This window comes from Diorhabda carinulata, chromosome 5, assembly GCF_026250575.1.
Source record: "Diorhabda carinulata isolate Delta chromosome 5, icDioCari1.1, whole genome shotgun sequence".
NCBI lineage: Eukaryota > Metazoa > Arthropoda > Insecta > Coleoptera > Chrysomelidae > Diorhabda > Diorhabda carinulata.
In genome coordinates this window covers 18,131,991-18,157,479 of record NC_079464.1, presented here as the reverse complement: position 1 = coordinate 18,157,479, position 25,489 = coordinate 18,131,991, and the positions used below count along the sequence as shown (strand labels likewise).

The 25,489-nt window shown below is 32.0% G+C and overlaps 1 protein-coding gene across 2 annotated transcripts in view; it reads left to right on the top strand.

The window, feature by feature from the left end:
• LOC130894298 (protein c-ets-1-A-like) overlaps positions 1–25,489 on the top strand; it is a 222,497-nt gene that overhangs the window by 129,996 nt on the left and 67,012 nt on the right. Inside the window, exons 1-2 of one of the 2 annotated variants that reach the window (XM_057801021.1) lie at positions 1,606–1,976; positions 2,526–2,765. The exons of the other annotated variant lie outside the window; for it this stretch is intronic. Of the exons in view, the coding sequence (XP_057657004.1) occupies positions 2,702–2,765 (64 nt within the window). The 5' untranslated portion in view covers positions 1,606–1,976; positions 2,526–2,701. Of the gene's footprint in view, positions 1–1,605; positions 1,977–2,525; positions 2,766–25,489 lie in introns of those variants that run through there. 2 annotated transcript variants of the gene reach the window in all.

Here is a 25,489-nt window from a genome sequence, read left to right as displayed (position 1 = left end):
TTCATATCGTTTTGTTTCACTATTTTCAATAAATACATGATTATTTAACACTCTTCGTACTATAAATTAGTTTTTAACTTTTTGTATCAAGTTATGTGTTTCCTACATGTGATTTTTATGTCACGGATATTGTCAAAAATAACCTTTTAAATAAGATAAGATCGGTTAGAGTAGCAGGTCATTTCACTTGATCCCTTCTTCCAATCTTTCAAGTTGAAAAGGATCTTAAAATTGAAGCACGTCTATAGCCAAATATGGTGTTGTTGCAGACTGTAGTTTACATTTTTGTTAATATTGATATTTGGAAAAGCGATATTTGTGGAAAATCTAGATAGATCATGAAAAATATTAATTTGAGCTTTTTGCTTATATAGATGTCGATCAATTTCGTAGAGCCGCGATTGCCGAAGTGGTCCGGATGGACCATCATTAGAGACTCGAAGGTCTGCTCTGGACGTGACAAAAAATGGGAGTTCACCGGATCCAGCAAAATTTTGGAAGTCGTCTATGAAACAAAAAAGTTCTGGAGCCAATTTCGTAGACTTTGTCGATTGATGTCAAGTTTTAATGATGTGCATACTTCTTATTGGGTCTTTATTCTGTTGTAATGTATATATTATACAGGATGTCCCTCCTAAGAACCGAGACATAACAGAGATGGGTATAGGGGAGCCTAACATATAAAACGATTGGGGGGCAATTTACTTTGTTTTATCCCTGAAGAGTTATAGGGATTTAAAGTAATTTCGAAAAAATGTAATGTCTTTTCAACCCTTAAAAATACCAAATTTGGTACATAAGTAGGAGGTGATTAGTGGTAACCTGTCAGTTCGTTTTCCTACCATAGATAATTTTTAGTCATGCTTCGTAATTTTCAAGGAAAAGTGTCTGTCTACAAAAAGTTCTAATTTGTTCAGATCGTACACTTATTTGAACAGGATACTAAAACATACCTGTTCCTTCTTTCTCATCTTTCAATATAATGAAATGTTTGTCTTCGAGCAACTACGTGATTAGGAAACCTCTTGCTATATTTTTTCAGAGATCTTCTACAGTTTCCTTAAGCTCGCTTATACGACTCTACTGTATAGATTATTATGCGGGACACCCTGTATAAACAAAATAACATTTTGAATATACATCATTATTTTAGATAAATAATTTTTTTCTAATGTTCAAATTTTGATCAAAAATCGTTCAGATACGAAAATAGAAACAATTAATTAAACATTATCGTTTGATTGATTTTTAGTGTAATTAACACAATTGGTTTTTTTTTTCGTTTGGATATCTAGTATTTGTTGACGTTGACGTTGACGTTAATTTTGGTATACATTTGAAAAAATATTTATTGAAGAATCGACATTTCGTTTTTGATTATTGCGGTTCACTTTCTTGGAATCAGTTGCGGATCATTTTTTTTTTTATTAATCTACGTATTTCTCTAGTATCCAACCGAAAATACTCTCGTAGAAGCCCAAAAGAAAAAAGGACAACCTCTTTCTAGAGAGTGGAAATCGAATACACTACGCTTACTACGTCAGTTCCGGTCGTGGCACCCCGCGCCGAGACTATTCATTCATGAATTTGTTTGGTGGGGAGGGCAGAATGTTCCCAACTAACACAACTCTATTCATTCTGTGGCTGTTACACAGGTGCGCGTTCTTTTCTGTACTGTTCTGTGTTTTTTTCTTTTCAATACGTTTTGTTGTTCTTCGTTTCGCATCACTGAGAAACTTAGTTGTATATTCTTTTGTGTTTGTCAACGTGGATTTGGTAATTTACAAAGTTTTCGTAAAAATAACCGTGAAACTTGATATACTTGTCCGTCGGTGAACTTTCCTATTTCAAGTTTAAATAGATTTTGATGTGTGAAAGGAACAAGTGAATTTAGACTGTTTTTTTCTCGTTTCTGGAGTGGTCAGATTGTCTGTGATCACATTATCTCGATCTGACATGTGTTTTGGATATTTGAGGTTAGGAATGAATACTAGTTTGACAATTTGCGGTTTGGTGGATTTTTATTTGTTTACAATAATATTATACATTTACTCATTCATAATCGAATAAAATAACATTTAGATGTGCTTCGTTAACGAAATAAATTGTTTTTAAAATAAAAAACTATCTAAAAAAAATTTAAACCTCTTAAAATTGTTTCTAGGTATGAAATATCAAACTTTTGCTCAAATCGTTTTCTATATTGGCTTCAATGTATAATACATAGTTCTTAATATGTCGTGAAGTATATCGTCCGTATCGCTTCCGAGTTTCCGAGATTTTTTCTACACTAAACAATTTGTTTACGTTTAAACTACAGTTTAGTGTGTAGTTAAATTTTCATGCAGAATCTCATATCTCAACATTTACTACATCCAATATTCATAACGTTGTATGAAGACGTCTTCAGAAATATTTCATGTGGTAAACTAAACAGAAAGAAATTTTATTGAATTATCGAAATAAAAATCCACCAAATGTTGCTAGAGAGAGAAATAGTATTGGAATAGATTTTTTTATTACAGAAGTACCTGAGGATAGTGCGAGAAAAAATTAAGTTAATCATTGCCTCGGATGATCAGGAATCGAAAAAATACTTAAAAAAAGACACATTACCTAACCATACCGAAAACAAAAATGACATTTCTTGTGATATTACAGTGATATATTTATTATAGTTATAATATTTATTATCTAGTCAATGTGCATAGACATTTTAAGCGGTATGGGAATAAAAACAATGAAGGCTTTCAGCAGGCAAAAAGGTACGTTTTAGAATAAAAGTATTTTAATATTGACAAATCTGATCAAACTTTTTTTATAAAACAAAACTACCAAATATTTCTAGAGCTTTTTCCCGTGACTGAATTCTCAACTGCTATATAAGTTGGGTTAATTATAGTTTATCAAATCCACGGTACCTATCACAAATCATATATCTGCTATAAGGACGTTTCGATCAGTTCCAATTACAAATCTTTTTTGAACGTAGAAATTACAGAAACGTTCCAATTATACCACAAGAAATTACATAATATGGAGCCTTGCCAAACAAAGAAAACACAAACATTTTGGAAAAAAAAATTTCCTAGTTTAACTTAAATAAATAAAATAGGCATTAACTGCCTACATCACCTCTTCATTATTGGAAAATCTTTGACCACTGAGACATTTTGACAAGTCTGGGAACAGAAAATGATCCGAGCGGGGTTAAATCTGGCGATTAGGTTGTATCAGGTTACAGTTCAATTTAGACTATTGCAATAACGAATTTGTTAGTGGGTACATTGTCTTTATGAAACGACACTTTCTTCTTGGCTAAACGTTTCAAGATAAGCAATGAGAATTATCCGACGCCATGATTTTGCCTGGAAACGATCTTTGTCTTCTTTGGAACCAGTTCTCCATTTTCAGTCCATTGTTTTAATAGTTCTTTTGTGAAGTGATGGATGCACTGAGAATAATTGCCAAACACTCGTTGAAAAGATCTTCACGACGTTTTATTTTTCATTATGAGCAAACGCAGCACCCATCTTGCGCACAGCTTTCTAATGCCCAAGTTTTCAATTAATATACGATGTACAACGCATTGTCGTCGATCATCCAGTGGATTTTCTTTAACATTTCTGGAGTCATCACATCATTTGGTCGACCACAACGATGCTGGTCTTCGCAGGTCTTCGCAGTCTCATCCAGAGTGAAATCTAGTTCATTTTTTATATTGGTTGAGCTAATACCTTTCAAATAAAAGTATAACGATGACCAATTTTTTCCGTGTTCACAAATTAACTGAAAACATTTACTTTTAATGGCTGCCAAACAAATACTAAACAACGTGGGGTCTTCAAACTTGAAACATATGCTTTTTAGATTGCATACTTTCTAATACAGTGGTAGTTTTCAAGCACCTACCGCCATCTTTAGGTCATGCCAGGTATTTTTGGGACCATCGTCCTATTACATCATAGCATATTTGGGAATACACAAAGATTTGTACATTCTTAAGGACTAGGATCCCAGATCAATGAATACATTCAGAACAGAACAATATGAGGTGTTTAGCTAGTCCCAGTAATTAATTTCACGGATGCTACAAGTTAAATCCACTATTCAATATTAAAAATAAACAAAATAACCTAAATCCTAACGTCGATCAAAGTATATAAAAAAAATTTATCTTACGATATAGATTTCTTAACGATTAGTGTAAATAGTTATATATTAACACACCCAGTATGTAGATATCGCATTCGGCATGGGAATGAAAACAATGAATGCTTTCAGCAGGCAAAAAGGTATGAAACGGCTATATTTAATTTCAGTCTGAAATGTTACTACTCGCTGACGACGACCGAATGTGGCAAGCAGATGTGCGCTACAATGATCGTACCAGATCGAGCATATGTGTGATTATTATGGTCGTTCTACACCATAATATACTTTCCACCTTCTTTATGCGACAAAAAAAAAATTATTCTAACTAACTTTTTAGATGTAGTTAGATCAATTTAAAAATATGTTAGTTATTTATCTTTTTAATTCAATTAATTACACTATTAATAAATTTTTTAGAAGACGCCATCTGAATGTTGTTCGTTCTGTATTCATTTACATACCGAAAGTTGCGTTTTGAGTGTTCCATGTAGTGAAAGTGACAGTTCCGTTCTGCAAAACACTTTCGGAACGTTCTGGAGTGACTCTAGCCACTTCAATGTTGACAGTTGACAGTTTCACTTGCATAACCTCGAATTTTTTGATTTTTTGAAATTATTTATTTTATCCGTTTCTTCTAAATTAATGAATAACAATGAATGATGATGAAAAAGAAAACATCAGCGATGAAGAGTTACTCGAATTCACACTACCTGATCTCATCGAAGAAAGCAATGCGGCCGTTCTTAATTCGAAAAGCCCAACGAAAAACGTAGTACTACGCAATAAAACAAGATGTTCACATCAACAAATATCCAAAACTCATCCATTTCCTGAAGAAACAAAAACAAAGGATACACTGCAAAAAACAAAAACTTTAACCAGAGAAAATATAATAGAATTCTTGTTACATTAACCCGATGGGACATATCTCATGTGGAAAGTATATATTATTATTTATACGAAGAGTGGTTGTCTTTTAGATTTGTCTTATAATAGCCGAGGTAGGTGGATTACGACGGGATGAATTCACTAAATTATAATTTAAGATAAAAATGATGTTTTAATTATAACAGTACGAGAAACCAAAACTGGCAAACAACGTATCTTTGCTGTAACAATCAAAATTCGTCTTGGTATAAATCCCCTCGAATTATTTCGTAAATACTTAGCATTAAGACCTCCTCACACAAATCATTCAGATTTCTTTCTCAGTTATCATAAAGTGTTCAACCCAAGTTGTGGGAATTCATACCTTTAGTAAGATACCATGTAATATAAAATCTACATTTACAAAATCCAGAAGTTTTGGAACTTATGCGTCGTCTAAAAAATGTTGTGTACGCCGCGGCTGAAATACTACTTTGTTGGAGTCGTCTGGTCATACAAATAACTATTATTAATACGTTGTATAGGTTCAAACATCTTCTATGGGAATAAACTGTTTTTATTTCATGATTCCTCATGGGGAATCAATCTGTTTTCTGCTTATATTTTTATCAAAATATGAAACTTCTATGCTACAAGCTTTGTTTGTCTTATTTTCAAATATATTGGGGATTTTTTTTGTTCTCTTTTATGACGAAATTTGTAGTCATGATAATCGTTTCATACCTGTCTCATAACCTGTACAACCACAGAGCTTTTCCTATTGCTTATTTTGATAATTTGTTGGTAATAATGGCAACTTACATCATTCGAAGATGAAGAACAAAACAAGTTGAGTTTTTGAATTTATACATACAGGTCTAGAATAAATTATATTATATGTGTCTAAACGACTAACAATGCAAGGAATGCAATCTTTTGGAGTATCGTTAATATTTCAGTAATTGTGTAGTTTTTTTCCAGTGTAGCCGATTTTTTTGAGTAATGACCGTTGCTGTGATTTGTTTTAATAATAAAACAAACGATTATTCACAAACGTACGTGGAAATGAGTCTTTGTCGGTGCTTATGAAGTCTTTCATCGTAATTTGCTATCCCTAACCTTTTATGCGATTGCCTGTATAAACTTGCTCCGATTAATTCTTATCGGCTAATACTTGGGATAATGAAAGGCTACTAACCTTGACACTAAAGTAATATGTCATTATTAGACGTTCTTTTATATATATATATATATATATATATATATATATATATATATATATATATATATATATATATAAAAATTACAGTCTAGATATGATAGCATTCGAAATAATTACTCACTTAAAATGTTATCTGAAGTATTCTAATTAGTTGAATCCGTATATATTTCTTATTCAGCTTTATATATACAGTGTCGAGTCGAAAATTTATACTATAACTTCAATCTATTGTGGACATTATTGTAGAATATAGTGACCAATTCAGCCAATATATGAATACGTCCAAGACCAAACTATTAGTCTTAAGATACCTGATAAGTTCGTCAACCAGCAATGCGACCCAAAACTCGAAATCAGATCAATAATTGAGCAAGCGCGGAAAACTCTGAACCAAATGATAACACTTCTAGCAAACCGCAACCTCAGCCTGGAACTCTGGACCAGAATACTTCGCTGTTACATCTTTCCTGTTCTTCTGTATGGATGCGAAGGTTGAACCGTGGATGCGGCCACAGAGAAGAAAATTGATGCGTTCGAACATAAGACAAACATAGAAGTCCTACAGCAAATGGGTAAATTCTCACGACAATCAAGGAGAGCCAGTTATGTTTGCACCAAATTTATAAAAAACTTGATATTGTTGAACAGAGGACTAAAATCCCTTTCCAATAAGGTGCCACGCGACCCCCTTTTCTTATTTAAAATTTTTGAAAAGGTGCTGGTATTTTCCTACTGTGAATTGTCAATTTAAGAATAGAAATCGACCTGATTTTCTTCACATAATACATTGAATTTATTCCATACGAATGGACCGCATTGTATATTTTCTTCAATGTTAGTTATAATTTAAGAATGGGGGGCACTGTAGATTTAATTACATAGTTACCACGGGCTCTAATTTCTGAATAAAATCTAATTATCTAATTATTAATGAACATCGTAATGATAATTTACTAAATGGTATAATTGTTGTGCCTGTTCTAGATAATTAACGTCAATTGATCAGCTACTTTGTTTGTTTATTTGGGCTCTAAACCGGAATTGCAAATAATTTTTAATTACCTAATTATATCTTTCTCTTATTTTAAAATCTCACAATACTGAATATTCACGATTAAGTTAGTATTAAGGATAATAAAATTTCCTTTGTGCAAGATTAGTTAGTAAAATTTGCGATAAAAAATTGATAGGTCAGATTATTGTAGTAAACACTGTTATTTTTAATATAAAAAAGTTTAAAGAAGCAATAGATATTATGAGAAATAATTTTAAACTCCATTATAAATATCTTCGGACACTGGAAGTCTTCTAAAAAGCTATCACACATCAAAACATGTAAGTACCATTGAATGGAGGAAAAAACTAACTAACAAGAATAAAAATGCAACCAGAATAAACCAAAATGACAATTTATAAAATCTTGTACAATAACTATTGTGTTATATTCAGCCATATCAATATGTACAGTAATTGATTTTTGTTTGAAAAATTAATAAGATATTATTATTACAATAAATATTTAATATGTATTACTCATTAAATACAACGAAATCTAAATTAAGTGCTCAAATTGTTTACCTTCAGCTAAAATACAATGAGAAAAATGTACCGCGAACTTTTCTCTATAACTTCCGGAGTTATTTGTGCAATCTCAATACGTATCCTTTCTTTGAGTTCATTGATATTTTGTGGTCTATTTTGGTACACTTGGTACTTTTCAAGAATCCCCATAAAAAGAAATCAAGAGGAGTCAAATCAGGTGACCTAGGCGGCCATTCTATTGTTCCTCTTCGTCCTATCCACCGATTTGGAAAGACTTTGTTCAAATAGTTGCGCACCAATACACCATCTTGCTGCAGCCATAAATCCTTTCTGTTTGGAAACAGCCGGTTCAATTCAGGTAGCAAGAAGTTTTGAAGAAATTCTAAATATTGACGAGTTGTTAAGGTTTTTTCGAAAAAGTATGGCCCAATAATCCTCTTATCTATTATTCCCGCCCAAACGTTAACTTTCTCTGGGTATTGAGTACGGGACTCTTGCATCCAGTGTGGATTTTCTGTAGCCCAGTACCGTTAAGTTTGACGATTGACATGACCGTTTAGTAGAAATGTAGCTTCATCCGAGAAAAGAAACTTTTTTAAAAACATCGGATCTCTGTTAGTTTGTTCCATCAAAATTTCACAAAACTCAATTCGTCTATCAAAATCATCTTCCATAAGCTCTTGTACTAAATTTATTTTGTGGGGATGGCACTTTTCCTTCTTCAGCTTTTTAAGAACTGTTGAATGGTCCATGTCGTTATCTAATCCTACTTGCCGTGAACTGGTATGGAGATTATCTTGAAAGGCTAACAGAACATCTAGTTGTTTGTTTTCTACTACCTTTAGGGAGGTCTTTGACATGACCCATTTCTTCTCAATTTTGCTTATAGTGAGTGAAATTGGTTTTCGGTTGGGGTATTTATTATCAAATAACGTACATATTTCTTTCTGCGTACGTGCTTTATCTCCACTACCAACCATTATTAGAATTTCAATTCTATGCGTTTCAGTCAGCTTCATGTTGATAGATACAAAGACTTTTTGAATTCGTCTAGTACTATCAATCATTTGACAGAAAGTTAATTATGTCCAAGTGTTAATGTTGATAAGGTAACTAGATTTTTAAAAAAGGTAAAAAGTAGGTTATGCTATTTTGTTGTAGCGGTGTTTAATTAAGAATTTTTTAGTTTTAGAGTATTTTTCATGACTATGTAAATATGTGGCTATGTTTTGTGACATTTGTGACTAATTTTTTTGTGAGAAAATTTTGAAAAACATTTTTTAATGCGATACCAAGCGGGTAAAACCGGATACTATTCGGTTTTGTCCAATCAAAAACGCTATAGAATTTAATGAAGATTTTAAATCTTGTTTTTTACAAGCTGATTAAAAGATGGAAAAATATAAAAGAAAAACCGATCGGCAGTCTTGGAATGAGAAAAGTATGCGCCAAGCAGTGGAAGAGGTTTTCGAAGGAAGAATGGGCTATCTTAAAGCTTCGAAACAATTTGAGGCACCTCGCACAACGATTGAAGCCAGAGTAAAAAAAATAACAAATGGGTCTCTTGAACGAAAGGATTCAGGGAAAAAGGGACTAGGTTTTCCTTGAGGAGCAAAAAGAAGAATTGGTGCAACACATTTTGTCTATGGAATCGCGAATATTTGGTTTTACTTTGATGGACTTTCGAAGTTTGGCTTTCAGTTAGCTCAACGCAATAGCTTAGCTAATCAATTTAACAAAGACAAAAAAATTGCTGGTAAAGCTTGATTATACAGTTTTCTAAAAGACACCTAAATTTTAAACTTCGTACCCCTGAACCAACATCATTTGCTAGAGCCGTGGGTTTTAATAGACCTGCTGTACAAAAATATTTTTCGTTGCTTTCTGAGGTGCTTGAAAAATATAAAATACCAGTCGAACGGATGTAGCAAGTTGGATGTATATCTTCAGCTGAACGCGGCGTTCTTGTTACTGTGGACATTTGCATGAGTGCTGATGGTGTATTTATGCCACCTACCTTTATTTTCCCCAGATCCAGAGCAAAGCTGCTAGATGATGCTCCTCCTGGAAGTAAAGCTTTTTATCATTGGTCAGGATGAATGCAAAAAGAGATTTTCACGAATTGGTTCAATCAATTTATTGAGTTCTCCAAACCCTCCAAAGAACATCTTGTGCTGTTACTTTTGGACGGACATACGACCCACACAAAAAATTTAGAAGTGATAGAAAAAGCTAGAGATAACGGTGTTATAATGCTCTGTTTTCCACCGCATACCACTCACCGTTTGCAACCTCTGGACGTCAGTTTCATGTCATCACTTAGCACATACTATACGTCAAAGGTTCAAAAATGGATGCAGCAACATCCAGGTCGACCAGTTACAATATCTCAAATAGGCAAGCTTTTCGGATAAGCATACATGAAAGCTGCTAGCATTCAAACAGCATTCAATAGGTTCAAAAAGACATGCACTCAACTTCTTAATTCAGAAGTCTTTGACGACTGGATGATTGAGTCAGCTTAAACGACAGACACACCGATGAACAATCCTATAATTGGTCTAGTTGAACAAAATAATAGGCCACGTACACCATCACCGATACCACAGAACCGAGTTGAATTTGAAGAAGAAAAATGTTAGACACTCTAAAAGAACACCGTCATTGCCTCCAGATCCTGTCACACCACGAAAATCACCCAAGGTGCTTGAAAATAAGGATTATAATACTCCTCCTCCTGTTTCTTCCAGCAAATTCTGTACAAATGCGACACACTGTCCACCAGCACGAAGTTTAAAATAACACCTCAACAAGTAGTTCCACTTCCTCACGCAGAAAGAAAAATTAACGCTAATGATGAAAGGAATGGAAAAACGACTATACTAACTTCAACACCTTACAAAGCCCAAACTGAACTTGGAAGAAAATCAAAAACCAGAAAATACCAAAGGGAAAAATAAAAAATGTGTTACTAGGCCAAAAAAAGAGAAGAAAGAGAAAAAAAGGGTTAGCAGTTCAGATGATGAAGAGGACAACGACGAAGAAGTTTGCATTTATTGTTCAGAACTGTATTCCAAATCTAAGTTTGACGACGGTTGGGTAATGTGCCCGGACTGTCGACTTTGGGCTCACGAAGCTTGCGCCGGGGTGGAGAACGATGGTGAGCGATACTTGTATAATTTCTGTCAGAATTAAATTCCTAATTTTGTTTTTCATTAGAAATATAAGACCTAAAATGTATTCTGCATTCAAGTTCAGTAAATATATTTTATTTTAATGTATTTTTTGTATATTCAAACACTATCCCATTTTACCCATTTTATCTTTAAGCTATTCAGAAATAACTATACTTAAACATACGAAGGAGTCAATGGAAAAGTTACAGTTCAAAAATAATAACAATTAATAGAATAGTTAGGGAGTTTTGGTTCAAATAACGTTAGCTATCCCGTTTTGTCCAACTCTCCCCTAATATTTGTGACAATACGCAAATCAATTATTTAATAGGTGTTTAAAAGACCTTTCAAATAACGTATTACGACACCCACATTTCCATTTAAACATTTTAGCGTTGACGTCATCACGCTCATATAGATGACGTCAAAAATAAAAAGGTATCCTTACGAATAGCCTGTTTAAAAATAATAATCGACGGGTTTCGGGAATTTCCCTTAAAGTCACCGGCTTACCAAATAACGAATTTATTCCTTTCATTTGCACCATACTGTATAATAATTACTTTTTGTTGAATACATTTTTGGCTAACACGGTGGTCACACCATTTTTGGAATTTGATTACCTTCTGACCGAATCAATAAACAATAAATCTCACGTATATTGTACAAGTATTAGTTATATAATTTTAACGATAATTCGCGGCAGTTATTTTTTATTCTCCAATAATTAATTAATTACGAAAATGTCTTTTAAGTTTATAAAAAAATTATTAAATTGATCTTTATGAGTATCTACGTTCTTTTCTACATTGTATGTTTGTGAATCCTCAATCCACAATTTTGATTTGAATTTTTATGCAATTGAACACTTCAAATCCTTTCTACACTTAAAACAATCATAATTGATGTATCGTTATGATCTGTTTTGATTAAAAAGCCGCAGTAATTTATCATAGTAAGCCCTATAATTTTCACGTGCAAATATCTTTCACACGGATACCTACTTTTATATTCGACACTCCGATGTTTAGGATTAATTTTACTGTAATACCTTTCTTTATCACTAAATCTGATTTTTTTTACTACGAAAACGGAATGGAACAGACCAATATACGATGACGGTTCCAAAAATAAGACCAGCATCGAAGTGGTCGACCAAATGAGGTGATGACTTCAGAAATGTTGAAAAAAACCCACTGGATTATCGGCGACATAGTAGAATAATTTCAAAAAGTGCGGTACATCGCATATTAACTGAAAATTTGGACAAGAGAAAGCTATACCAATGTTCCATAAACATAGAAGAAATTTGGATCACTTCGTACCGGATCCAAAGAAGACAAATCCATTTGTAGGTAAGGTGATGGCGTCGGTTTTTTTGGGATGCGGAAAGTATTATGCGAAATTATTACAACGTTTGAGCGAAAAAAAAAACCTAGCAAAAATGGCCGCATTTGGTTAAAAAGTGTTGCTTCATCAAGACAATGCACCAGCTCGCACAATCTGATCATTTTCCCATTTCCCAAACTTGACAAAATGTCTCGGTGGTCAAAGATTTTCCAACAATAAAAACGTGATGTACACAATTAATAATTATTGTGACGATTCTTATTATAAAAAAGTTATCGAACTTATTGAATATCGCTTGAAAAACTGTATGAAGCTAAAAATAAATAATTTTTTTTCCAAAATTTTTGTGTTCTCTTTATGATGTGAAAAGCGAATTTAACCAACATTTTTAAAGAAAATTCTTTTTCATATCATGTTATTAGAAGTAAAAGTGGAAAGTAAAAGTTATTTATAAACCAAAACCAATTATTTTTGGTGCCTAAATCTCCAAATGATGTAACTACTTTAGTATATTGTCATCAAAAATGTTGAGAATTTTATGCATCATTCAATTGTTCATTTATGGATGCCAAGCACGTCTCGCAACTGCTTTTTCTTCCTGATCAATATCTTCAACTATTCAATATAGTAATTTGAGTTATTTATAAATTTAAAATTATTCTAAGACGTTAGTAGAAAATGTCTCTTGTTTCACACTGTATTTCTTGACATGATAAGAAATTACTTTATAATTATATCATTTACCTCTCTTACATTTTCAGTCTACCGAAATTTGAAAAAATCGATTTTTTGTTAACTGCTCTTTTTATCTCGAGGCGGTTCTTTCAGTCCTTCAAAGAATATACCGAGTGTGCGTTATACCACTTGTTTCAATCGAAATACAACTGTGGTTAAAAAATGCAATTGTAGGGTAGTACATCTTAATGCCATGGGAGTTTTTCATATTTGAAAAAATAATTCTCCTACTACCTTTATACTATATCAAACCCGACCAAGTAATGTCGAAATTAACTCTGAACATGTCCATAATTCCGAGCCGACGACTAATCGTTCTCGACATTTTGTCATTAATGCCTCACCTTGTATCTTGTAACAGTATAAACAATTTATAAATTAAAATAATTTGTACTAGATCGTTTTTTAACTTTCGATCGATAACTGAAATTATTGGATGGAAATATCATTAAGGATATATATTGAAAAGAAGACTATATGGTAAATATTCCATTAAATATTATTTAAATGAAGTACATCTCGTTAGCAACCAACTTCTCGGCCCCCATATTCGTCATAATAATTGCCTGTTCGGTTGCCGTACTCACACACAACATATAATTCACGTTAAAAATATTTACGTGGACTTTCAAGTCCTTGACAAAGGTTTTATTTTAATTAAGTCAAAAATAAATTTAATGAAATAATTTGGTGGTTTAAACATTCACTTCCGTTTGTTATGTGTACACTAATTTACTGAATAAAATTCGTTTGTTAAGAGTCATCTTGTTATATTAAGGATACTTGAGGTTGTGTAGTTAGATAATCAAAAGGTCCGAAAGACAATAACCGCTTAGTACGTGACAGTTTAAATCGGAGATATTTGATACTGAATGTAAAAATTACTAATAACAGAAGATTGGAATATGATAAAAATAATTTACGGGCGATCTAAGGTCGGGAAAAGAATAGGGATGAGGTTTTAAGGGTAAAAAATAGTTTATCTCGATTACCGGAAAAAATACTATGTCCTATGGAAAAAAGTCAAACATCAAAGTTGTAGATAATAAAAAGATCTACAACTTTTTTATCTACACTTTTTTCACATAACCTCAAAATTCATGTGAAAAACTCATAAAACCAAATTTTTCGTTTGTAATTTTCATCTTTTACAATAAAAACATTTTTTTTCATAAAATTTTGTGAAAAGTTGCCTTTTCACGCCCCATATACACCGTAATTTATTTGAATTGAAATATTTTATTTTTCACGTTATATCGAAAAAGCACCATAAAATTCGAACGAAAATTCTCCCGTCACAATATTTGCTTTTTTAAAAAAGTCGGTGGGATTTTTGTTCGTTGAAATCTTTACTTTTTGATGATGTAAACAAATATCACCATTACCATTGTAAATTTTCTCAGAAAAGGCAAAAAAAAGTCACACCCGAAATTTTTTTAATCTTTATGTACAATTTTTTCACTACAAGTAAAACGTGAGATTCCATTTTACATTGATAAACATAAGTAATTTAATGAAATATTCGGGTGCGAATTTTTTTCTTTTTTTGCCTTTTCTGAGAGAGTTTACCATGTTGATGGTATGATATCGTTTTATACCATCCAAAAGTAGAGATTTCAACGAATAAAAATCTCACCGACTTTTTAAAAAAAGCTGATATTTTGACATGATAATTTTCGTTCGATATTATGTCAAAATAACGTGAGAAACTTTATATTTCAATTCAAAGAATTACAGTATATTTGGAACATAAAAAGATAAGTTTTCTTCAAATCTCGTAAAAAAAATTTGTTCACAAAAGATAAAAATTAAAATAAAAAATCTTGGTGTAGATTACAACCTGTAGCAAATTTATCAAAAAGATTCTTTAGCTGGAGTGGACTTATTTAATATTATACCTAATCAAATTTGAATTCAAAAAACTGCACTAACATTTTTTTAATGTATCAAACTTGTTTCGGTAATTATTTAGTTTAGGTTTCATAGTACCGATTTCCTCGAAATTGTAGTATGTTATACGGTTATTTATGCTGAAAAAAATTCCCTCACATGATTTTTAAGGTTTGAACAATGGAAAATGTACACTATCTTGAATACTTGATATTGTGCAAATACTTGATGTTGGGGAGGATTAGGGGCGGGGGGAGGTTTCTGTTGAACATTTACACTATTTTTTAACACCCCCAAATCCTCTCTAACATTAATTATAATTAGTTATGACTAATGTAATGACACAAATCAATTTCTAACAATTATCATCTATTTACACGTACAAATAATTTCTTCAATAAATTCTATTTGAATATGAATAATGTCTTTTAAATATAAATTCTCCAAAATACTGTCGATAATGAGATCTAGTTCTTCCATAACGAGGTATCTTATCACGAATATCTCACCAAAGTCGCTGAATATTTTGAGTTTCAGAATAATCTAACCTATCTAAATTTTCAACCTCGAAAAAGTATGTGAAGGAATAATTTCAGCGCCCCATATACATTAAATTACATTAAATTACCCTTGTTTCAAATATCGTACACCGTGGGACAAGAAGTATCTGCCAAACACGTAATTTTATGAATCTTTCCCCGTTTTTTACATTTTTTCATTCACCAACTGTCTCTCATTTGTTTGTATTAATATCTGGTTATTTCATCATTACTTTTTATTCAGATCTTCCTCTAATATATATTTTATTTCACCTGTGCATCTTGTCTTCCTTCAATCTTTCAGAACGGCTTATACATCTCATTTCTTTCTTTACATACTTCATTTTCTGTTGTAGTGCAATAAACATTATTCTTCGTTCTATGTGACAAAATGTTCTCAATAAGATTATTCACTTGTTGTGCTACAACTACTTTTATAAATATTTTCATAAGAATTGATACCGGGGAACATTTCATTCCACGCAGATAAGTAGTCAAATTTAAACTACTTCGATCCTGTTTTAGGATTGGATTGATAATGAATTTTTCCGTTACTTTAGTACTTCACTCTATATAGTTACGCGATAAAATGGACTTTCTCACGAATATTTCAATAAATTAATTACGTAAAAATAATAAGCGTCGGCTGGAAGGTAGCAGGTGTAACTGCTGAAACGAAAAAACGAAATTCTCTAGTACGTAGCCAGAAAGAACCGTATTTATATATGAATGTACGTACAGAGTCGTACGTTAATACAAAACTTTATGAAAACAAAGTAACCCAAAGACAAAAAAACGAAAGTTAATAAATTTATGTTAAATGAATTCTAAATACATTTAAAGTTATAAATATTTTAGCTATAAAATTTACAAATTTCCATTTGAAAGTGCAACGGCTTAAATCTGTTTCTAATATATGCGTATTAGCTGCAACGAAAAGCTTAACCTTTGCTAAAGAGCCCGTACGAGGTAAACTGGTAGTTCAGGACGAAATAATCGAACAAATCTCACAAATTAAATACCTAGGTATGGACCTGTCGAGTTACCACGACCAGTATGGGCGAACGAATACATGCGAAAGAATATCAAGGTTAGGATCATAAGGAATAGAAGCCAGAGAGGAAACATCTGGAAACAATGTGGGGTGCAAGACATCGTATGGTATGGTATGGTACGTGAGAAGAATGGAAGAGATTAGACTGCCACGCATCGTACTTGAAGGGAAACCAATAGGGAAAAGAAAACCCGGACAACCACCTAAGAAATGGATGGACAACTGGCAGTCCACCTCCCAGGAACGACGGAGAAACCTGCAAAACTAACAGATCATGAGATCGAATAAGAAGAAGAAGATTCCCCAATTGCCACACATTTACTTCAAACATAGACACTGAAACTAATGTTCTAAAGATTTGAACTGACCCTTGGGTCTATTTTTGAATAAAAAATTCGAATGAATAAACTTTTGTTTTTTATCAAACTAGCTCCTTAGACAGTATATCTTGTTTGTAACTTACACGCAATTCCTTAAGATGGAGGGTTTCCCAAATTATGGGGCATCCATTAATTACGTGTGTCATTTGTCAATCAGTTGAGGCTCTCCCCCCTTTAGATGAGATTTAGTGAGATTGACGATAATAATATTTTAAACTAATTTTTTTTATTATTCGACAAAATAATAAACCGTTCAGGTATATTATAGTTAATTTAATTGAAATAAATGAAATTCAAAGTAAATATAGATGAAAACTAAATTTTTACTCAAGATTCGTGTACTTTTTCGATTGAAATAGGTAATTGGACACATGTCATCTGGGATTCTGGTAGTGCTGGAAGACATTTAAGGCAAATGTCTATCGTCCACCCATTCCAAACTTTCATCCACAACGCACAGCATCTCTTTAGTACGATGTTTTGGTTGAATCCAGACTACAGTTCAGTAAATTCAAATTAAAAACAGATAAAAGCAGAACTTTGAAGAGAAAATACTCAGCAAACAATATTCATTTTTTATAAAACATACTCTATTTTGTCGGTATACCTCTTAAACGACGCCGCTGTTTTCTAGGTCTATATATGTTGAGTGCACCTGCTTCGCATGTGTTCAACGGGCCTTAACCTAACCTATCCAACGACCATCGCTTGCATATGGGAGTTGCAGTATTGCTTTTACACGTATGACCCTTTTTCTACCCTGTATGTTGTTACTCTAATTATAATTTCTGATGCCCGCAATATTTTTTTCATGTCACTTACCCGGATGATTTTATCATATAGTGAAATTTGTACCTTAATCTTGGGAGTATATCTTAGCAATTTTACAACGGAATTATGGCGCTCATGAACGATAAGTGGCATGTTATGATGACTGCTCCACTGCTAACAAAATACCCCTTGACGATTACGAAATATATTATAGACGAACAACAACTTACATACATACAACACTTCACAACTCCCACTTGATTTCCCTGTTCTTAATAATTGTCTAGAAGTCACTAAAGTCAACCATTAATTGACTGTACTTATTTTGGGAGATCTTCTGGCCACATTCTCTTCAATCTACTCTTTGATGGTCGTTGGTTGAATAGATTATTTATTAATTTGTTGTTGTGGTCATCGGATCGAATTTTCTATGCTGTGAAATCGTTCTTTGATTAGTGGGATGTTCGGATCGCTATGAATTTTTTGATTAGTAACGTACCGTTTTGTATTGGAATGTTTGGAGTATCTTCGTTTACTGCAGCTCTATAGTTCTATTTCGTACGATCATCGGATTGGTATGGATATAGTTTTATAATTGAGCGATTTAGTTTCGAATCTTAGTTGAGACATTTTGGTGAGAAGCGAGTCCATATTTTTTAGTTTCAAATCTAACAGTTTTCTCTTGTTTTTGATGTGCTCCCCATACATGTAAGTTTTCCATCTAAATGCTACTCTAAGTAATTGACAACTGGTTTCAACTGAATGGGATTTTGTTGTTGGCATTGACGTTTATTTTCATGGAGCCACAAATTCTACAGCTACAGTTCGGTCTACATCTGTTGCCATGATTGTCGTGTCGTCTGCAAAAACCTCTGCTGTGAATAGTTGTTACAAATAATGATACTTCATCGTAAGAAGACTTATCATTTGCTTATCCCCAGATGTTCATAAGAACCTCCGTCAAGATTTTGTCAATTTCATTGTGTAAAATTGCTTCCTCTAAGTTTTGTTTATTACTTAATTTCATTTACGTTTATCCCCTTCATATTAGTATCAATTTTATCGCCTGGATACTTATCACCATTGAAAATTTACCCATAATTCATGTAAGCACACTTGAAAGATTTTTTTTTCATTTGATATATTTCAAGTGGTGATGGTGGTATTGGAACAACTTATTTTCTATGTCGTTATTATTGAAAATACTGATGGATAGTAAATTACTTTATTTCAAACACCTGCAAAGCTATTAAATTACTACGAAATTGTATACAGAATGTTTTCAAATAATTATTTTATTGAGTTGTAGATCAAAAAACTTACAAACTTATCTATGAAAAACATTTATTGGAGACTTCTTAGCTGATTCCACGTGTCTTTTATCAATCTAATTATTTAGACTTATTCCTGATGTAACAAAAAAACAGACTTAGAACATTCATTCTTCTCTATACACCGAATTATTTTTTATGTATAGGTAGGGATTTGCGTCGATATCAATATGGTGTTTATTTTTTGATTGAAACTCTTAAATTTTTTAATTTTATTTACATAGAATAAAGGTTATCACCTGCCGTTTATTCACGTGCCATCTGCCATATGCGGTATACTTGTTATCGTACCTCCTTGAAATATGGCACATACAAAGATTGTAAAAATCTATCATACATCAAAAAACACAAAACAACTAGTAATTTATCTATAAATCAAATCAGACAAACGATAGTACCATCAAAATTTGGGCAAATTAACGTTAAATATTATTATGAAACCTCCAAATCGAATCGGTATTGTAGTATTCAAGTACTATCGGCCTTGAAGCTGATCCTGAAATCAGGAATTCATAGAATCTTCAGCTACCCCAATTTTGAATTATTTTTGGTTAAGGTACTGCTTTTAACTTGTTATGCAATTAACTTACTGCAATCTATGAATGAAAGCATTTTCTAAAAGGCTCCTTTGGAATGGTTTAGAATGATATAAAATACGTGCTGATAAAAAGTATTTTGTGACGTGATCAAGAAGAAAACCGTAATTTCGCAAACTTTTCTGGAACACTATATCCTGTTTTAAATAAAAATTTGTATGCACTTTCCCTTTATTTTTATCTATAGTTGAAATCGAACAAAAGCAGTTATAAATTAAAAACAACTCAGATGTATTAATATATTAATATATTAATAAATTAATATATTAATATAAGGCTGGTACTTATCTATGGAAATTCGGGATGATTAAAAATTTGCTTTAAACTAAAATAAATCTATAAAAATAACTGGAATTTTTGCGAGCTTAATAAAAATTAAACATTCTACAACTATCCCCGGAAACGATTATTCAGATTCATATTTATTGCTAAGAATAATGGAAAAAAGTTTTAGCAACAAATAAATTTATTGAAAAAAATAATAAATTCGCGTAACTGCGTATACAGAAGAGTACAACGAACAAAAGCAGCTATGAATTAAAAAAAAACTCAGATTTAATAATATATTGAAGATAAGACGGGGAGTTATCAATGGAAATTCGGGATTGTTGTAGCCCTCAAGTGGATTCCCATTTATAAGAAAATTATCATGAAAAATTTGCTTTAAACTAAAATAAATCTATAAAAATAACTGGAATTTTTGCGAGCTTAATAAAAATTAAACATTCTACAACTATCCCCGGAAACGATTATTCAGATTCATATTTATTGCTAAGAATAATGGAAAAAAGTTTTAGCAACAAATAAATTTATTGAAAAAAATAATAAATTCGCGTAACTGCGTATACAGAAGAGTACAACGAACAAAAGCAGCTATGAATTAAAAAAAAAACTCAGATTTAATAATATATTGAAGATAAGACGGGGAGTTATCAATGGAAATTCGGGATTGTTGTAGCCCTCAAGTGGATTCCCATTTATAAGAAAATTATCATGAAAAATTTGCTTAAAACTAAAATAAATCTATAAAAATAACTGGAATTTTTGCGAGCTTAATAAAAATTAAACATTCTACAACTATCCCCGGAAACGATTATTCAGATTCATATTTATTGCTAAGAATAATGGAAAAAAGTTTTAGCAACAAATAAATTTATTGAAAAAAATAATAAATTCGCGTAACTGCGTATACAGAAGAGTACAACGAACAAAAGCAGCTATGAATTAAAAAAAAACTCAGATTTAATAATATATTGAAGATAAGACGGGGAGTTATCAATGGAAATTCGGGATTGTTGTAGCCCTCAAGTGGATTCCCATTTATAAGAAAATTATCATGAAAAATTTGCTTAAAACTAAAATAAATCTATAAAAATAACCGGAATTTTTGTGAGCTCAATAAAAAAAAGCGAAGAAAACGAATATAAAGAAAAAAATCGCTAAAAGTTTACTATAATTTACTTCGATTTCTTCAATCTATCGAATGTTTAAATCACTCATACCTCTTGTAAATAGATTTTATCATTTCCGAATCTTCTTTGGTGCTATTTTCAACTTATTTCCAACTGAAGTGGCTGTAGTAGCAAACTGATAAGCCGTCATTTATTCAAATTTATCACTACTTGTCTCAATACACGAGGGTACCAGATATTATTAGTTGAAATAGAGAAAATACCTTCATAGTTCTACATTCCATTATAATTCTTATTATTTATTTATCGATTAGTTTGTATTGAGTGTAAATTATTTTGTATATTTGTTTCTGGATTATAAGATATGATTCTATGTGGTAACTAAAATGAGCATTAATATTGATGTTAACATTTTAGAGTCTCGTCAGGTTTTACGAACAAATAAAAGATGCCTCGATAAATGAAACAATACTTTTTAATAAATAATGCTAACGTCAATGATTACTCATAATTTCCAAATAGTTAATTGCACTTATTGTCTTTAGAATATCAATCACGTCATACTAAAAACTGAATTAAAGCTGGGAATGTTTTCCTATAAATCGACTAATTTTTTAATGTTTTTCGATCCAATAATGACACCTTATTTTACAGTTATCTATTGAGATATCCATTATCCATGTTACCGTTTTTGATTCTTCCTTTTTGGTATATAATTTTTTTACGTAAAAAGCAAGCACAAGAGACACCCGAGTAATTCGAGTGGTGCCTGCCTTATGGTGATGCTTGTGGATATTGATCTTGAATTTCTGTAGGTTGAAGAGTTTGGGAAAGACGTGCATTGGTAGTCATTTCACAGATTTGCACTTCTTCAAAGACTGTCGAATATGTCTTGCAAATACTGCTTTAGGTGAGATTACTTTGAATAACTCGGAAGAGCATCTGTCGTGGTAATATTGGTAAAACACGAGTCAGGTCAGCGAGATTTCTTTTATGTTCTAAGTTAGTCAACTCCAAGGTACCTACGAGTCAAATCGCTCTCTTCTGCATTGAATCAAGTATCTGTAGAGTATTCTTCTGAACCGAGTTCCAAATATGCGAGCAATACTCCATCCAAAGATGAAATAATCTGGGCCTTGTAGAAAATTAAAAACTTCTTGGTCTTGACAAGGGCTGCAAGTTTTTCTAAACTTGCCTTAGCTAACTCTTCCACGTGAGTACGCCAGGATATATTGCCCCAACACTCAACAAACGAATTTACGGTGATGGAAACAGGACCAAATCCTGAGATGCAGTGCTAGTCTTCTTTGTAAAAACAGCAGCAACTCAATCAAATTGCTTCCAACCCACTCCAGATTGTTTTCAAGATTGTTATTGATGATGGTGATCTGTTACATTTGGATTTTAGCCGAATTTGTTATTAAAATCTGTTCAGTCATTTACCAAGAGTTACTAGAAAAAAATGGATTTAAAAAACTTATTAGAAAAATGGTTTACATCTCATTTTGAAAATGTTGAGAGTATTTTTTCAAGATCACTGTAATAATGAAATAGTTTAAACGCGTTAAAAGTGTCAAAACGTAGCATTTATCTTTGATATATTTGGTCGATTCAATAACTTGTTTTGATTATTTAGTACAAATATTTTTGGAAATCTCACAATATAATTTATGGGGTTTTTACAACATGATATCAAAAAGTTAATAAAAGTATGTTGGTGTTAGAAAAAAAGAGAATACAATGTTTAATCACCATCTATAGATTGCAGCAAATGAAATCACAAAAGATGTTCTCTATTATGTACTTAATTGATAAGACTCCAAGTGGTTTCTATCACGATAAAATATTAGGTTTTTGTTTTGTTTTTATCAAGTATACGGGTGTATTTACTTTATTATTAAATTCGAGTGGTCTTAACAGAATTTTTTTCGGATTTGAGATTAGTATTCCCATGATTATATCAATTTTATCAAATACACTCAAATGTATACGAGGGGTTCAAAAACTCTCCTGTCAAAATGTCCATTTCATCTATTTTACCTGCTCTTTAAAATAACAATTGGAGGAAAAAATAAGAATTGTTTTTTGCAAAATAGCATATTTTTATGAAAAATACCTAAAAGTTGTTTATAAACAAAAAATAACCAGTTGCTTTTCCCACTTTGAACGCTTTTAATTGCGAGTTTATAGTAAATGATTTAACATCTACTTACAAAACTGACATCAGCGTCATTTATAAAAGGCGCTAGCTCTTTTGGGAGAAATTTTTGGTATAATTGTAAATTAGGTTAGGTGAAATAACCTCTAATACCAAAGTTTCTTGACGTCCTAGATCATTGGTTCTCAAACTTCTTTGTTTCATATGTTCAATTTCATTTCATGTTTCAATTGAATCTCTCTATGGAAACTTGAGTAGTTGTGGCTGAGTTTGAAAGACGAATTAACAGTTTAAAAAAAGGATAGATTTTCAATTTATTGAGCTGTGAGTGACTCCATCCAATTTCCTTTTTTTTATAGTGACTCACAGCACAAGAAACACCTAAGCTCGAGAATCTCGTCTTGTAATATCACATTCTCCACTTCTGTTCAATGAAATTGTTTTATGATCCATGGTGGTGTTTCCATCGGCAGAATATCTTGAAATCTGATTTTGAAATAATTATACAAAGCAATGAAATGTTGAACGTTTCTCTAAATATCTTCATCAAGGCATTCTAAGTTTGAAAACTGTAAAAATTCGCGACGACCGATATTTTCCTTCATTCAATTTACCAAGACAAGCTGAAATCACACTCTTTGTTTTTATTAAATAGAGGCTGTCCCATTGTAAATGTAAGTTAAGGTCATGATCAGATTTTCTTTTAAATCAGGATCTTTACTTTCCAGAAACTCGAAAAATGAATAAAATCTTGATACGCACCTTTCGGCAACCATAGTACTTCACTATTTAACAGAAGTCGTCGGAGATCTCTATTATTTTCATCTTACAATTGTTGAGATAAGCATTAATCACAAATTTAAGAGATAGGTGCAATATACAAGTCAAATTTTTTGCTACTAGATGTTGTCGGTGGATATCGCAGCTCTTTGATATTCGTTTTCATATCGGTGAAGAATCAAACAAATTCATGCAAGATTGCAAGCACATACACCCCAAGTTGTTTTAATTTGCACGTCTGAACAAGCTTGCGGACTGGACGGCGGCCGACGCGACTACGGCAAGTCTCGACGCGTTGTACTAAATATGCAAGTTTTTACAAGTAATAGTCGCTGAGTTTAGAATATAATCTGCTATATTGATAGGAGAGGTCAAGTCAACATTTTAGTTCTTCAATATCGAGATCAAATAAATTTTCATGGACTCCCGCTTATGTAGACCCCTGGTGGTCCACCTGGACCACTTTGGATGTCACAGTTCTAGATTATAGTTGAGTTCAATATGAACTAAAAGATTACCTATATAAATTAAATGAAACAATCTGGGTATTTCCATTTTAAAAAGATATAAATATGGTATATAAAAAAAAGGTTTTATTGAATTACGGTTTCAATAAAATAATTTTCAATATTTTAGCTCCACTATTTCAATTAAAAAATATCATGTAAATGCTACTTTATATGCAACAAGTGGACGCACGTTCGAATCCCGTGCCAAAGGCAGCTTTGCTATGCCTTGTTCCATGCTAAAAATGAATAATGAATATAAATACCTCATTTCTTACAATAACTACTCAGTTTTCAATGTGTTGAGAAAGGAATGTCTGTAATAATGGTATAAATACAAAGTGTTTAATTAACGTACAGTTTTATGAATAACGTGAATTAAAAATAACAAGGGACGACGATGGTTTATGTCACAAATATGAGATTTCTATAATTTTGACTTCGAAAAGAATGCAAATACTTTCAGAACTACTTTTTCGTAGTTCGTTAATTTTGTTTTTATTCTCGGTTTCGTAAATAGCATTCCTCAATATTTGTTTTCAAAAAAATTTGTAAATAGTACATAGCAAAAAATTTCTTTCTATTCCTCTTCAACCTTTTAACATTATCTAAGGACTAATTGAGATTATTAAAACAATCCATCATGATAAAATGACATATATCAAAAATTAAATATCTTCACTCATTCAACCCCCAAAAGGACGTATCCATTTCAATCTAAATAATAAATCTTGAAAGAACCACAAGTCAGCTTCAAGTCTGACCAGGTGAGCACCAATTAGACGGATATCGGTAAATATAAGTTGGAATTCCTTGAACCGTTGGTGCTGGTTACAATGTTTACACCAACGCTCACTGTCTGACGTTTCGATAACCAAAGTAATCGTCTTCAGAGACTGAAGGTTATCGAAACCCGCGTCAAACAGTGTAATTGTGAAAATCAAAATCATTGAAGATCAGAAACTTGAAATTGCTGCCTATTTTCCATAAATGTAAGACAATCAACGCACTAATCAAAAAGCTTA